The sequence below is a fragment of the Terrapene carolina genome, unplaced genomic scaffold (assembly GCF_002925995.2).
Source record: "Terrapene carolina triunguis isolate 2854851 unplaced genomic scaffold, T_m_triunguis-2.0 Scaffold68, whole genome shotgun sequence".
Lineage (NCBI taxonomy): Eukaryota > Metazoa > Chordata > Testudines > Emydidae > Terrapene > Terrapene triunguis.
Genome location: NW_020664419.1, coordinates 47,924,724 through 47,939,917, shown reverse-complemented (window position 1 = coordinate 47,939,917; position 15,194 = coordinate 47,924,724). Strand labels below are relative to the sequence as shown.

General features: G+C 41.4%; 1 protein-coding gene across 1 annotated transcript in view; it reads right to left on the bottom strand.

The window, feature by feature from the left end:
* CNTN1 (contactin 1) overlaps window positions 1-15,194 on the bottom strand; it is a 296,072-nt gene that overhangs the window by 42,467 nt on the left and 238,411 nt on the right. Inside the window, exons 20-22 of the mRNA XM_024201075.1 lie at window positions 12,819-13,005; window positions 10,802-10,914; window positions 9,454-9,610 (exon numbers count right to left, since the gene is read on the bottom strand). Coding sequence (XP_024056843.1) covers window positions 9,454-9,610; window positions 10,802-10,914; window positions 12,819-13,005 — 457 coding nt within the window. The remainder of the gene's footprint in view (window positions 1-9,453; window positions 9,611-10,801; window positions 10,915-12,818; window positions 13,006-15,194) is intronic.

Here is a 15,194-nt window from a genome sequence, read left to right as displayed (position 1 = left end):
TTGAGAGAGACTACTGTATTTCCAATAATTGTTAATGTGGTTTAGTAAAGGAGTTACCAACCTTTTGTAGGCTGCTATCTCTACCTGTTTGTACTCATGTTACCATTTCAAAATCAGAGGCCACAGTCACAAAAAAGAAGTTACAGATAAGGTAGGTAATGCACAGAGAGACAACAGTCTTTCAGAGTTACCCCTCAATAGCTACAGCACTATTAACCACTTGGTTTGGGACAATTTAGGAGTTCACTTATGCAAAAATTCATAGTTGCTAACTCTAGCCCTAAAAATCACAATTATCAGCAATAACCAATTGCTTACAGGGGAAATAACAATAACAGTTTCAATGCGACTATCTGAAAAAAAAAATCATGGAAAAAAGATACAAGAGGAGGAAAACTTTAAAACTGAATTTAAAAAAGAGGTTCTTTCTGTAGATCTGGCCTAAATCTTTCACCCAACATAAAGACAATATTTATGACATAGCTGTTCACTTATACAGTGGCATGAGACTCCCAGCTGAACTTTCACTGCAGATAATTGATCAATCATATTACACCATACTTCAAACCTGAATATAATTTTAATTGTACTGTACAATAGGATACCATAGATGAGTTCAGAAGGAGACAGACCAACTGTTTGGTTTAGAAGTCTGAACACATGACTGGGAGAACCACTATGACTTTCTGAATTCTAATCCTTACTCTAATTGCTTTTGTGGTCTTAAAGAGTCTCTTAATCTCTCTGCCTCAGTTTCCCTCTCTGTAAAATGTAGTCAATGCTACTACTTCACAGGGCGTTATGGGTAGTCGTTAATTAATTTGTATTGAGCTCTATTAACTTTTTCTACATATCAAGGTTCTTTAATCTAGAAATGAACAACAAAATAAACATGGTCATGAATAACGTAGGATAATGCTGACTAGACCATAGTAGAATGTATTATTACCAAATGTTTTCCTAGTCCTTCCTGTTACTGAATACAAGAGAAAATATAAGACATTGAAATTCAAAAGCAGCATGTCTGTTTGTTCCATAACTGAATGTGGTGTAATGTGTGGAAATGTGAAACAATCAAACCTTAATTCTCATATTAAATGGGTCTAGGACTGGATCTATCAAAAATTTACACTGCAGTGGTACTTAGAAGCATTAACACAGTGAAGTATGAGGTTATTCTGTACATTCTCCTAGTCTGCTGTGAAACATGAGACCGAGGACGAAATGCAATAGCGAGAAGAATAGTTCTTTAGTATGACTTCACTTTTGAAATCATGTTATTGGTTTTATAGAACTTTTTTTGCTATATTTCGGTAACTAATTATTAATGAGTTCCAAGATCGGTTATAATGGACAGTCACACAGTCCAAGTCTTCATCAGATTTGATATAATGGCGATATAACAGTTTCCTTACTTGTTTTCTCCACCTAATCTTTCTAATGCCACAACCATAGATGTGGCAGACTGTGACAGAGTTCTAGCTGTAGCACTCTCGTTAGTGAGGTTGCTGCAGCACAGAGAAGGCTGCAGGCTTAATTGGAGCTAATTAACCTATTTCTAGAGGGGATTACTGAGACTTGGTGGTAACTGTTGGGATACTGAAGTAATTGGCACAGTCACTGGGAGGATATATCCTTGGGAGGAACAGGGAGCAGGGAAGCGCAGATGGTGAGCTCCATGGAGGAGAGAAGCTGTGTGAAAGCCGCCTCCTGCAGTCCTGTGCTACGCCCTGTCCTGTTTGGAAACAGAGGACTAAAGGTTCACGTGGCGGAAAAGAAACAAACTGTGTTTTTGTGACTGACGGTATGTCTACACTGCAATAAAAGACCCGTGGCACAGCCACGTCTGCCCCGGGTCAGCTGACTCTGGTTCGTAGGGCTTTTCAATAAATTTTACTATTCCTATTAAGTAGCAGAAAAAGAAATTGCAAATTAAAAGATAAAATAAAATTAAAATGTTGAATGAGTTACTGAGGCTGCAAAAAAACCCCTCATGCATTTTGCTTTGAAAAAGATGAATGCTTGCGAGTAAACATTTTGCAGAATTTCAAAGTATGCCTCTGGCAAATGAAAACTCAATACATATTTAAGTGGGGGAAAACAGAAGCTGTACACATACAGTATGTAAATTATTCTTTTTTCATTTAGACATTTAGAATGAGATTTAGGAAAGTACTGTAAGAAAGTGAAGATACCGCGAAGTGTGAAGTGATTTAAAAGTCCATGGGCTTGATTCTTCTGTAACTTACTTTGGCATAAACTAGGTGTAACTTCACTGAAACCAATTCAATTACAGTAGCGTGAGAGGATAACCAGGCGCAATATGTTTTTGATTTGTATTCATTGCAGCATTTCAGACTAATGCTGGGATTACATTAATATCTGCATTATGACAACATATTTCAATCAGCAGAGCATGTTAGAGACTAAAAAGAAAAAAGCCAACCTTTAATGTATTTTTAAAAAATTAGATAAGCCTGCTATTAGCTGAAGAAACTGACTCCTATGGTTAAACAAGCAGTTCCAGTCTTCAGTTGGTTGTGGTATCTCAATATAGAGTTTAAAACTGTGTAATTCATGAATTCACTGTAATGTGGTAAAGAAAAATCACTAAACACCAGACATTGGTTAACAAAAGACAAGTAGGCCTATATTTTACTCTGATTATGGTAAATGTTCTGAACTGCAGTTCAATAAATATGCAGCTGATTATTTTATGACAAGTTCTTAAATATCAGATTACTCAGTGTAAAGGAATGTGTGTTTTTATATTCATATTGATAAACTTCCTTTATACTAAAGCTAAAACACACGGCTGGCTTTACCATAAGGCGAACTGAGGCGGCCGCCTCAGGTGCCAGACTCTGGGGGGACGCCACTAGGACCCAGAGTGTAGAAAATGGTGTCTGCTCTATGTATGTATACTCTCTGCTCTAGATGCACAGAGATGATGGAGTGCTGTGCTGGAGGAAGGAGGGCACAAGAGATATAACAGGCAGGCAGGAGAAAAGGTGAGAAGGAATAACAGAAAGCAGCAGGAGCTGCAGGGAGAGAGAGGAGGAGGAGGAGCCTCTTATGTACCTCTCTAGCACCCCCAGGAGCCTGGACTGATTAACACCAGCTTCTCAGGGAGCTTCCTGTTTCCTGCTGCTTCCCTGAACCCACTTGAGGAGAACAAGCAGTCAACTGAAGTAGCAGGAGCCAGTTAGGCCCTTAAGCCGCTGATATCTTCCCTCACTCAGGCCCTGCTACCAGCCTGTTTATTTGTCCACTTCAATTGAGTGTTGAGAGCCACTATAGCTGGCACAGAACAGCAGTCATGAGTGAAAGAAGAAAACGCCCCTCTGGGGCAGCATTCAGAAAAAGAAAGAAAGCAAAGGAAGCTTTTCTATCTAAGCAGGAAGGAGCTCTCCTGAGATACATAGACACAAATGTTCATGGTGAGCCTTCCAGCCCCAGTGAGGATGTGAATGGTGAGGAGATGCCTGATCTTCCAGTTAGTCAGAGTGCAGGTGACCTGGCAGCTACTGCAGCATCCATATCTCCATCTCAAATGGATGTGACCATGCACATTCCTGAAGAAAAGTGTAGATCACAGAAGAGTGTGGTGGAGGCGCAAGAAACAGCTGCTGCTGAGGTTAGTTCCTTAAATGTAGATGATCCAGGACTCTGAACCTGCTTGAGCAGTAGCCTGAGGGACTTCCTTGTACTGCATGGGCCACAGCAAGTGAAAAACTTCGTGTTCCCCAAAGACAATGACAATAGAAGTTTCCATCCAACACATTACTGGCGTGAAATCCCCAACGGTGACAAAGTGGAGAGGCCATGGCTTATGTACTCAAAAACCCAGAATGCTGCACACTGTTTTTGTTGCAAACTCTTCCAGTCTAATGTTCCAGCCACATTGGGTTCTACAGGAACAAAGGACTGGAAAAATCTAGCTAGAAATCTGGCATGCCATGAGAAGGCAGCAAATAACCAGAGAGCATTCCATAGGTGGAAAGAGTTTGAGATGAGACTAAGGTTAAAGGCCACCATAGATGATCAGCATCAAGAGGAGATTGCATCAGAGTCTCTTTACTAGCAAAATGTTCTGAAAAGGCTATTGCCATTGTGAGAATGCTTGCTACCCAAAACCTAGCACTGCGTGGCACTTCAGATCAGCTGTATGTTCCAAACAATGGAAACTTCCTTAAAACTGTGGCGCTGATGGCTGAGTTTGATGCTGTACTCCAGGAGCATCTAAGAAGAGTCACCACCCAAGAAATGTACACACACCACTACCTTGGAAAAACAATTCCAAATGAGATCATACAGTTACTGGCAACAAAAGTCAAACAGAAGATTGTGGCAGATCTGAAGTCAGCAAGATATTACTCTGTTATTCTGGACTGCACACCTGACATCAGCCATACGGAACACATGACTTTAAATGGTGCGTTTTGTAACAACAACAGAACCTAGTGAAAATGTCCCTGCAATGGTGACTGTCAGAGAGCATTTTCTAGAATTTATTGACATTGATGATACTACAGGAGCTGGTACGATAAATATGCTTCTTAAAAAGTTGGAAGATACGGGAATTGCAATAGCTGACATGAGAGGTCATCTACAATAATGGTGCCAACATGAGAGGAAAGAACAGAGGAGTGCAGACATGGATCCGAGAGTTAAACCCTCAAGCTTTTTTTGTCCCATGCAGTTCTCATTCATTGAACTTGGTGGTCAGTGATTCTAGCATCAGCTTCTAGTGAGGCTGCTGAATTTTTTAATGTAATTCAAAGCATCTATGTATTTTTCTCTGCATCAACTCATAGATGGAAAATTTTGAAGCAACATCTGGCAACATCCTCTCTGACACTGAAACCACTGAGTGCCACACGATGGGAAAGTCAAGTGGAGGCTATAAAGCTTATCAAACCCAAATTGAGAAGATAGATGATGCCATAGTTGCCATTATGGAGGATAATGCTATGACAGGAACTGTTCGTGGGAGAACAGTGGCAGAGAGAAATGGAATCACCAGAAACATACATAACTTCAAATTTCTGTGTGGCTTAGTGTTGTGGCATGACATACTGTTTGAAATAAATGTTGTAAGCAAGAGACTCCAAGATGTTGACCTTGATATATCTGGAGCAATGGAACAACTGGACAAAGCAAAGTCTTACCGGTCAGATGAGGGATTTCAAAATGTTCTGAAGAGTGCACAGAAGCTGGCAGAGGAACTTCACACTGAAGCTATTTTCCCACCCATTCAAGAATACAAGAGTCACCGAAGAAGACGACATTTTGATTACGAGGCACGGGATAATCCCAGAAGAGACTCCAAACAACAATTCAAAGTTGAATTCTTTAACCAGGTGCTAGATTGTGCAATACAATCAGTTGAAGAACGTTTCATGCAGCTCAAGGAACACAGCAGTATAGTTGGGATGTTGTATGATATCCAAAACTCCTCACTATACCTGAAGAAGATCTACACCAGCAATGCAGGACACTAGAGACAGTGATGACACATGATGACATGCGCGATGTTGATGCGAGTGATTTAGGTGATGAACTGAAAACCCTTTCGAGATACATTTCAGCAGGATCAACTCCAAAGGCTGTTCTGGAATATATGTACACTAATAAGATGACCACCTTCTTTCCAAATGCTTTTGTTGCTCTGAGCATACTTCTAACACTTCCTGTAACAGTTGCCAATGGAGAACGAAGCTTCTCCAAGCTGAAGTTAATAAAAACACATCTACGCTCCACAATGACACAGGAGAGGCTGGTCGGCCTTGCAACCATCTCAGTAGAGCATGAGCTGTCCCAGACTGTGGACCTTCAGCAGGAAGCAGTTCAAATCTTTGCAACCAAGAAGGCACGGAAAGCACCACTTTGATTATTCAAACAGATAAAAATGCCAGTGTTTACTATGCAGACAAGAAAAGTTAACTTTCAAGCGCCTGAACAGCAAATGTAAGTGTTACTTAACATTTTTGAACACGGCATTTTAAGTTGTTAGTTCTCCTTTATTGGGGTAGGTAGCAGAGCAGTACCATGAGAGGAGTAGAACAGGAAGAAGGCAGAATTGAGACCTTTCAAAGTTTTGGCCCAAGCGAGGGGGCAACATTTGAGCTCCCCGCCTCAGGTGCCAAAATGTTGTGGGCCGGCCCTGCTAAAACAGTACATCTTTCAAACTGGAATCTGCTTAAAAAAACAGAGTATAAAGAGAAGAGAGAGAAAACGAGGAGGAAGGGGGTGGAATAGAAAGAATATGTATTTCCACATTTTTATACATATAGGATTTTGATTTGCAAATGTTGTGTTTGGAAGCCAAATATATATATATATGTTGTTGTGCTTTTAATAACTAAATTAACTGCAGAAATAAGTGTGCTATAACTTACCTTTTTTTGCTCCCATTTCACTTTAGCAAAGCAGCTATTCTCAGTAGCCAGATGGACCCCGTTAAGAAGTCATTCTTCCAATAGAGCAACATTTTTGTTTACAGTTGCATTGCTTATTATGTACATCTCACTGTTTAAGAGTTAGAAGCTCCACTGTGGTACACAGACTGGACATGCATTATTCCCAGCACTATGTTTCTGAGAGGACTACCAGAAAGGAAAGAGCTGATAGGGAGCATGCTACCACCCTGTCACACAGCCACCAGTAACCTCCCTGCTAAAAGTTTGCCAGGTTGTGGATATGGAAACAGCAGTGCATTCTGCTCTCTTTGGGAAGAGGCAGGGACTGAGCCATAAATCTGCAAGAAATGCTGGCCCTGTGGTCCATATACTAAGATGGCAATGGAGAGTGCCCAGCCTCATGCCTTTTTTTCAGTCTCCCCCACTGCCATGCGCATGGTCCAGTCACAGTCATGTTGCCATTCTCTCTCTCTGCATAGTTCCTCCCTATCTGAGGGTGATGAAAGTCAGAAACTGAGCGGCTAATACTGCATGGAGTAGTATTCACCTGCACAGCTATCTGTAAGACAGGTCAAAAGTAGCTGCTGAAGGGTGCTAGAACATTAGGTAATGTAACATAGTTAGATTTCTGTAATATACAAAATGTAATAATACAAATTTTTTTGACTTAATACTGCATAACATGCTGATTTTGAAATTACCATACAGTACATGGATTAAAAACTGGCTGGCTGACCAATATGCCAAAAAACAGTTGTCAATGAGGAATCATCATCGAATGGGTAAGTTTCTCGAGGGGGCTTCACAGGCATTGGTACTAAGCCTGATACTATTCAATATGTTCACCAATGATCTGGAAGTAAATATAAAATCACTTGGTGATAACATTTACAGATAACACAAAGATTGGTGGAGTGGTAAACAATGACTAGGACAGTAGAGCAAACTGAGTCGCTTGGGAGGATAGGCCCATTCAAAGAAAAATGTGTTTTAATATACCCAGTTAGAAAGTCATACATCTAGGAACAAGGAGTGCAGGTCACACCTACAGAATGGGGGCATGTATCCTGGAAAGCATTTAGGGGACAGAGCACAACTCTAAATAGGATTTAGGGGTCACACTGGACAAGCAGATGAACATTTGCTCCCAGTGTGACAAATGGGACTAATGAGATCCTTGAATGTATAAGCAGGGGTGTAGTAAGAGTAGGGAGGTGATTTACCTCTATACCACTCTGTTGAAACTCATGCTGGACTACTGCATACAGTTATGGTGTCCACATTTTTAATAAGGATGTTGAAAAACTGGAGAGGGTGCAGAAAAGAGACAGGAAAATGATACTAGGGCTGAAGAAAAATCTTACTGGAGAGAATTAGAGAGCTCAATCTGTTCAGTTTATCAAAAAAAAAATTGACTTGATTCCAGAGTACAAATAACAATGGGAAGAAAACACTGGGTAATAAAAGCTTTTTTAATGTAGGGGAGAAAGACATAACAAGAAACAATGACTGGAGCATGAAGCAAGACAAATTCAAATTAGATACAAAATTTTAACACTGATTAAACAATGACCCAAACTACCAAAGGAAGCGGTGGGTGCTCCATCTCTTAATGTCTTCAGATGAAGTCTGAATGCTTTTCTGGGCAGGGCTGGCTCTAGGATTTTTGCCGCCCCAAGCAAAAACAATTTTGGCTGCCCCCCCATTTTTTTCTTACCCCACCCCCGGCCCCACCTCAACTCCGCCCCTTTCCCAAATCCCCAGCCCTGCCTCCTCCCCCCAGGCTCTCAAGCCTAGGAGGGAGGGGGAGAAGCGGCGCGCGTGCCACGGCCACTCGGAGTCTCTCCCTCCCTCCCAGGCTCTCAAACCTGGGAGGGAGGGGGAGCAGCGGCGCACGAATCAGCTGTTTCGCATGCCGCGGCCGCTCGGGATCTCCCCCTCCCTCCCAGGTTTGAGAGCCTGGGAGGGAGGGTGAGCAGCGGCGCGCGAATCGGCTGTTTTGCGCGCCGTGGCGTGCAAGCGGCAGCAGCGGAGGTGAGCTAGGGCGGCCGGGACACATTTTTAGGGGCGGCAGGGGCGGCATTCTGGCGCCGGCCATGCCGCCCCTAAAAATGTGCCGCCCCAAGCACCAGCTTGTTTTGCTGGTGCCTAGAGCCGGCCCTGTTTCTGGGCGATACACTTCAGTTAAACACACATTGTTGGGCTCAGTTATAGGAGTAATTGGGTGAAATTTAATGACCTGTGATATACAGGAGGTCAGACTAGATGATCTAATGGTCCCTTCTCACCTTAATCTGTAAAACTCTATGAAGACTCCCTAGCGCTCCCTTTTTGGATGGCCTTTATAATGCTGTTGCTGCAAAGTAGTACCAATGGCTACACAGGGTGTGCGCCAAGGGGTAGGCATAAAGCTCACAGTCGTCACCATTCTCCTCCTTAAGTTTTAAAAAAATAACCAAGAATCAAATGTAAGTGTCTGGACCTTAAGATGGCAGCACCAGCATCCAATTTCATGACATTTATGCTTATTCTGAAATAGCATTTACTACATACTATGGAAGGGGTCGGCAACCTTTCAGAAGTGGTGTGCCAAGTCTTCATTTATTCACTCTAATTTAAGGTTTTGCGTGCCAGTAATACATTTTAACATTTTTAGAAGCTCTCTTTCTATAAGTCTATAATATATAACTAAACTATTGTTGTATGTAAAGTAAATACGGTTTTTAAAATGTTTAAGAAGCTTCAATTAAATTCAAATGCAGAGGCCACCAGACCGGTGGCCAGGATCTGGGCAGCGTGAGTGCCACTGAAAATCAGCTCGCGTGCCGCCTTCAGCACGCGTGCCATAGGTTGCCTACCCCGTACTATGGTAATCGGTACCCCAGATATACAAAGATTGGAGAGACAGAAAGACACAGAGAGATAAAGAGACAGAGTTTTACCCCATGTTCTTTTCGTCAGGAATGGCATGCATTTGCTGGTCTATGAATTCATCTAGCCATATATTCCCAATATGAAAAAAAATGCCTACCTGAAATTTTTATTTGAGCTACTTCTCCATCTCCTCCTTCACTGTGCGCTCGAACCTCAACAATATATTCACCATCTCTGGGGACTGGCAACTCTATTGAATGAGTGCCAGTTGAATACAATGTGCCCTCATGTTGGCCATCTGGTCTATACAGCACCTTGCAAAGCCATAAACAAGTACAGTTATTGAAATGTCATGTTGCAGCTGATACCACAGTTACAACCTTCCAGTTTTGATTAACAAGTTTAATTAACAAGTGCTAATTTTACATGTACATGTTTAATTTTAGATCAAAACTAAATAAAATATATTGCTTTGCAGCTTGCTATAATGTAAAGGAGCTTGGAGAGAGCAGATATTTCCTCTTTTATTTCTAACAAATGGCAAAACAATACCATCTCCTTGATAGATAAATTTTCCATATGGGTTCAAGTTAAGAATGATTGAGGATAATACTTTCAAGCTCAGCAAACAAAACAAAAACATACCATACATCTTACCATATACTAGAGCATAAATGATTTAACAATGCCTCAGCAAGTAGCACAATTTTTCTTTTTATTAATATGTTTCAGAGCTGGCAAATTAAGTGTGAAGTTAGCATGTGACTTATGAGACATATGGAAAAGATCTCTGCTCATTATCAATGATTCACAGGAAGTAACTCAATCCATCAAACAAAAACTTGTGTAGCACTCTAGCTATATTACTGCCAAGTAAACAACAACACTAAATAGCCCGTTTTTAATGGTTTCAGCATATTGATAGCTATAATTAACCATCTTCCTATAATTTACAGATATGCTTGCATTGTAATTGCATGTACCATGATGTGCTGTTCCTTTAAGGACAGCTTTAGATAGACTGGTTCTATTAGTGTCTTTGATCTATAAGTCCAGGTATTCTGGAGGTTGTAATTCTCAGAGGGAGGATGAGAACAATAGGCTGGAAGTAATTCATGCTGGGAAAAGGGGAAAAAATATAAAAGAGTATAATTTGTTGAACGTATGCTGTGGGAGACATGTCACTGTGGGAGCAATCAATTCTGTTGTATGTCTAAAGTGGTGATTCTCAGCCTTTTCCATACTTTGACCCACGTTATAACATAACATTTTAGCCTCCCTCCCATCTCACCATAAAAAAGAAGGGTGGCCATAACCCTCCTCCAAAACCATTGGGGGAGTTGTGACCTCTAGATTGTGACAGGGGAGTTGTGACCTCTAGATTGTGAACCCATGGTCTAAACTAAGGATGCAAGCACATTAGAGCCAGAGTAGGTAGCAATATTGACAATAAGATATACTGTGTGCAGGATATGAAAGATAGAAACTATTTTTATAGATCATACTTTGTATCCTTGAACAGCAGATTCATTTGACATTGGCGTCACATGGTCCCAGGTGATGATGTACCTTGAACCAGACCTGACTGTACTGATAATTCTGGGACGTTGGCTTGGAGCTGAAAAATAAACATACAATTTTGTGTGCAGAAACAATGATGCTTCACAAACCTTCATTTACATTTGAATGAGCCTTCTAAAAAGGAAGATTATGGCTGGCCTTTCTGTGAATGTGGGCCAGTCTCTTTCCTGGAATGCAGTTCTATGGCTCCAGCTATGCATTTTTGCATGGCTTGTGCAATGGGCTCCTGTGGGTTTGGCATTTGTGTGTTGCCAGAACAGACGGGGCCAATTTCTATCCCTTTCTGTGGAACTGGGCTTGTGTTTCCTTGCAGGCATCTATGTCCAGAACCTCCCAGAATTTAGCTTAATTATACTTATTCACTGAATTTAAATCTTTAAAAAATTATATAAAAGCATCTCTATAGCATTTATCTGTGTGGTAATCAGAGTGCCTTCCTGCACAAAGTGTAATTATAGTTAGAATAGTAGCCATGTAAAATGGAATCTTCTTATCCAAACATATGCTCCCTGCAGGTCTGAGTCAGATAGTATACTGCTTACCTTATTGACAAAGCACATGTTACTCTCATACATTTTTTAGGCCATCCAAGCACATTTATAACACAGTCCTTAATTCAATATCACTCATAGCTTCATTATTATTTAATTATTTAATTCTGTCGCATACAGGATTTCAAAAGTGACTAGTGATTCTGGGTGCCCAAACTGAGCCACTTTAAAGAGGCCTGATTTTCAAAGGGTGAGTGCTCAGCACATTCTGAAAATCAGCCCCCTTTAAGGTGTCTCCAGCTAGGGAGCAAAACACTGAAGTGCCACAAGTTCTGTGAAAATTTTCGCTTGGGGCTATAACCTATAGACCCAAGCCTACATTCCTTTTGGACCAGATCCTGGCCTGCCCTGCCTGTCTGCAGAGATGTCCCTTACTCCACGGTGCCAGATTTCCAAGTTGAAATGGCAGCGATGAGTGGAGATTAGCCTCTTCAGAGACACACCTCCACAACTACTTGCTGCCCCATACAAGGGGCTTGTGTTAGTGCCACAATTTAGCCCCCTGGGAAAACTCTGTGTGTATGTGTCACAGAGTCACAGTCTCGGTGCTCTGGAACAACTCTGAATGAAGTCAAGCAGGACTCTGATGCAGTGTATCTCCCCTCAGGGCACGCTGTCACCAGGGCAAGAAGCCTGCTCAGCTTCGGCGCTTCCTAGGTTTGCCCTCAGAGTCCAGCATGCCTGTTCACACCATGAGCTCCCCGCAGCAAGTCCACCTGGATGGGACACCTGGGGAAGTGTTACATGCCTCCAAAAGGCCATGGCACCCCAACTTCGCAGTCAGCAGTGACTCGCAGCCAGCATTGTAAAACAGAAGGGTTTATTAGGTGACAGGAACACAGCAAAGAACAGACCTTGTTAGCACAGAAATCAAGAGCTTTCAGCAAAGTCCATCTTGGTGGGAGGGGAACCCAGAGCTCCAAGGCACTGACCCTCCCCCCTGAGACTCCAGCCAGGAGACCGCCCAGCTTCCAGCAGCCCAGCCTGAGACACGCCTGTTGCCCCTCCTCCGTCCTTTGGTTCTTTCCCGGGCAAGCAGGACACCTGGTCAGCACCAATACCTCTGGCTCATTCTCGCAGAGGGGGGGCCCGGCCATCAGTTGCCAGGCTACATAGTGTCAGCCATTTTCTGAACCCAGTCAGCAGTCACACCTGCCCTCTAGGGGTCTCTGCAACAATCAAACACCCTTATCCCACCACTAGACACTTGAGTAATGCATCGGGAAAACTGACACAGGCACACAGTATTCAGAAAAAACATTAAGAACATTCCCACTTTGTCACAGTATGGTGTTAGACCCAGTAGTTATAGTATTAGTACATGCAAAGTACAAACTAATAGTAACGAAGTGCAGAACTTTAGAAATAAATCCAGAGCTCCTTTACTTACGTGCTTTTCTTGTAATGATATCAACAGCAGCACTGGGTGGTCCATACCCTGCACTATTGTAGGCGGAAACATCTACGTGGTACCGGGTACTAGGTTTCAAATTTTCCAGTTTGGTTGAGTAGTCCTGATTGCTCACTAGCACCCGCTGCGCAGCTGCTTCTTTATCATGAACAGTCCAGTAACGAATCTGTACACAGTTGGATTGAGTGATAATTTGGTGTAATTAATGATATTGAAATGTTACAGAAACTTTAGACTGGAGGACAGAATAATTCTAAAACAATAAAGGCTGTTTCTGGCTAATTATTGCTCCTTATATTAATCCAAGTGATAGGATCATATCAAGAAACAGAAAATACTTCAGATTTGATGTGGAAACTTTTGCACTAATGAACCTGATTAATCCAATGGGAGTTTTGAGATAGACTTAATTGGGTGCAGGATTGGGCCTTACTAGAACAGGGGTATCTTGCTGTTGCTCTTTTATACTTGAAAATTTTATGCTCAACTTTAATATCATTTTCTAGGTCACAATGTACTCTGTAATGCAGACACCTTTGACTAAGTTGTACAGTACACTCCACTTCCTACTTCATGGCATTCTAGCTAATACATTCCCTACAAAAGCAATTCATTCATATTTTTCATTCTGCTCTCATTCCCCACATACAGTATGCCCTATCCAGACCAAGCTGGACAAACCCTTCTTACTTTATGTAAGATGCTGCTCAAAACACTTTTACTAAAATTTATTATCCACTATAACTTTTATCACATTCAGCCAGTATTTTTGTTTCCACGATTTAAAGGTTATAATAAGCAATTGACAAAGCAGTTTGACAGCACAGTAACAAGGTATAAAAAACAAAAGGGATCTACAACACCCAACCTGATATCCATTTCCTGCTCATTCCTCTGGGAACTGTGTTTAACAGACTGAACATGCATTGAACTTAGACATCAAAGCACTATCACATACTTAATAAACTGACTTGTTATCAGAACTTACTTGTTTTTTTTAATCTGCCCTTGTCTTTTAGGAGGTGCTTTAGCTAAGAAATAAAGCTTAAATTGTTAGACTAAAGAAGTGTGCAATATTGTACGTGTTTTTAAACTTAATATTTAACAGTGACTTTTCTATAATATTTAATGTTTAAGAGAGTTTATAAATTGTTATAATTTCCCCTCTCTTTAAATATATTGTGCATTATTATCTTTTATTTCACTCTCCCCCCCAAATACCATTAATCACTATTAATCCACATATGACCATGGGGGAAAACACTGACAAGCACTCCACAACCTACGTTGTATAGGTTCCCTATTTTCCTCTTCTCCTTCCCCTCAAAATTCTCTTCTGCCCTCTTTTTTTAATATCAACTTAAATTACACATTTGAGAAATATATTCAGACCGTCCATTAATGCCAATGTCAGGAGGCAACTCAGGGATTTAATACTGGGTCATCACTGAGTTGGCAGACATTTTTATTAGAAAGGGAACAGGATTTATACCCTCTTCCACCCAATCTCTTTCCTCTCCTTTTTACCTGTAAACTCAATGAATGTGCAGTCTAAAACCAATGCACTCACTTCCTCTCCTTGAGCTCTGTCTTGGATCCCTTCCAATATTTCCACTCTACTAATTCTCAGTAGAATTCGGACACATATGCATACGCTCACATCTTCCCAATTACTCTAATGGCCTCTTCATCTCAGGGCCTCTACTTCATCTTCATTCTCCTTGACCTACCAGCTTCTTTGATTCTGTCAATCATCCTCTCCTACTTAGCACCCTATCCTCATTAAGTTTGCAAGATACTGCCCTCTCCTGGTTCTCCATCTACTTACGATGGTTTCTTTAGTGCCCCTCTCAGGGGATGCTCCCCCTTTCCTCCCCTATTCTTTGTAGGTATTCCCCGAGGCTATTAGCGGGCCAAAACAAGTTGTGGTTAGCGGTGTTAGCAACAGTACTTTTAAAAAACATCCTAACGTATTTTTCGTCTCATACATATCTACACAAAATAGCCTGGACGACTCTATTAAAGATACATTATCTGTGATTTTCAAAAATGAATGCCTATGACTAGCCTCCTGAGTCGATACGTAGGCAACTAAATAAGTTGACCTGATTTTCTAAAGTGCTGATCGCCCAGCAGCTTCCTCTGAACTTAGGCGGTCATTTATTTAAGCACCAAAACACATATTTAGGAAGGAAATATAAGGTACCCACTTATTACAAATCCTGGCCATTATGAAATGATTTTTGGTGATACTACATAGGGTCTGATTCACCACTGCCTTGTAGAATCATTCACAACTGTGCAACATGAGAGTAAAACATTATCAGTATCAATTGGTAGCACAGTTTGCACAGG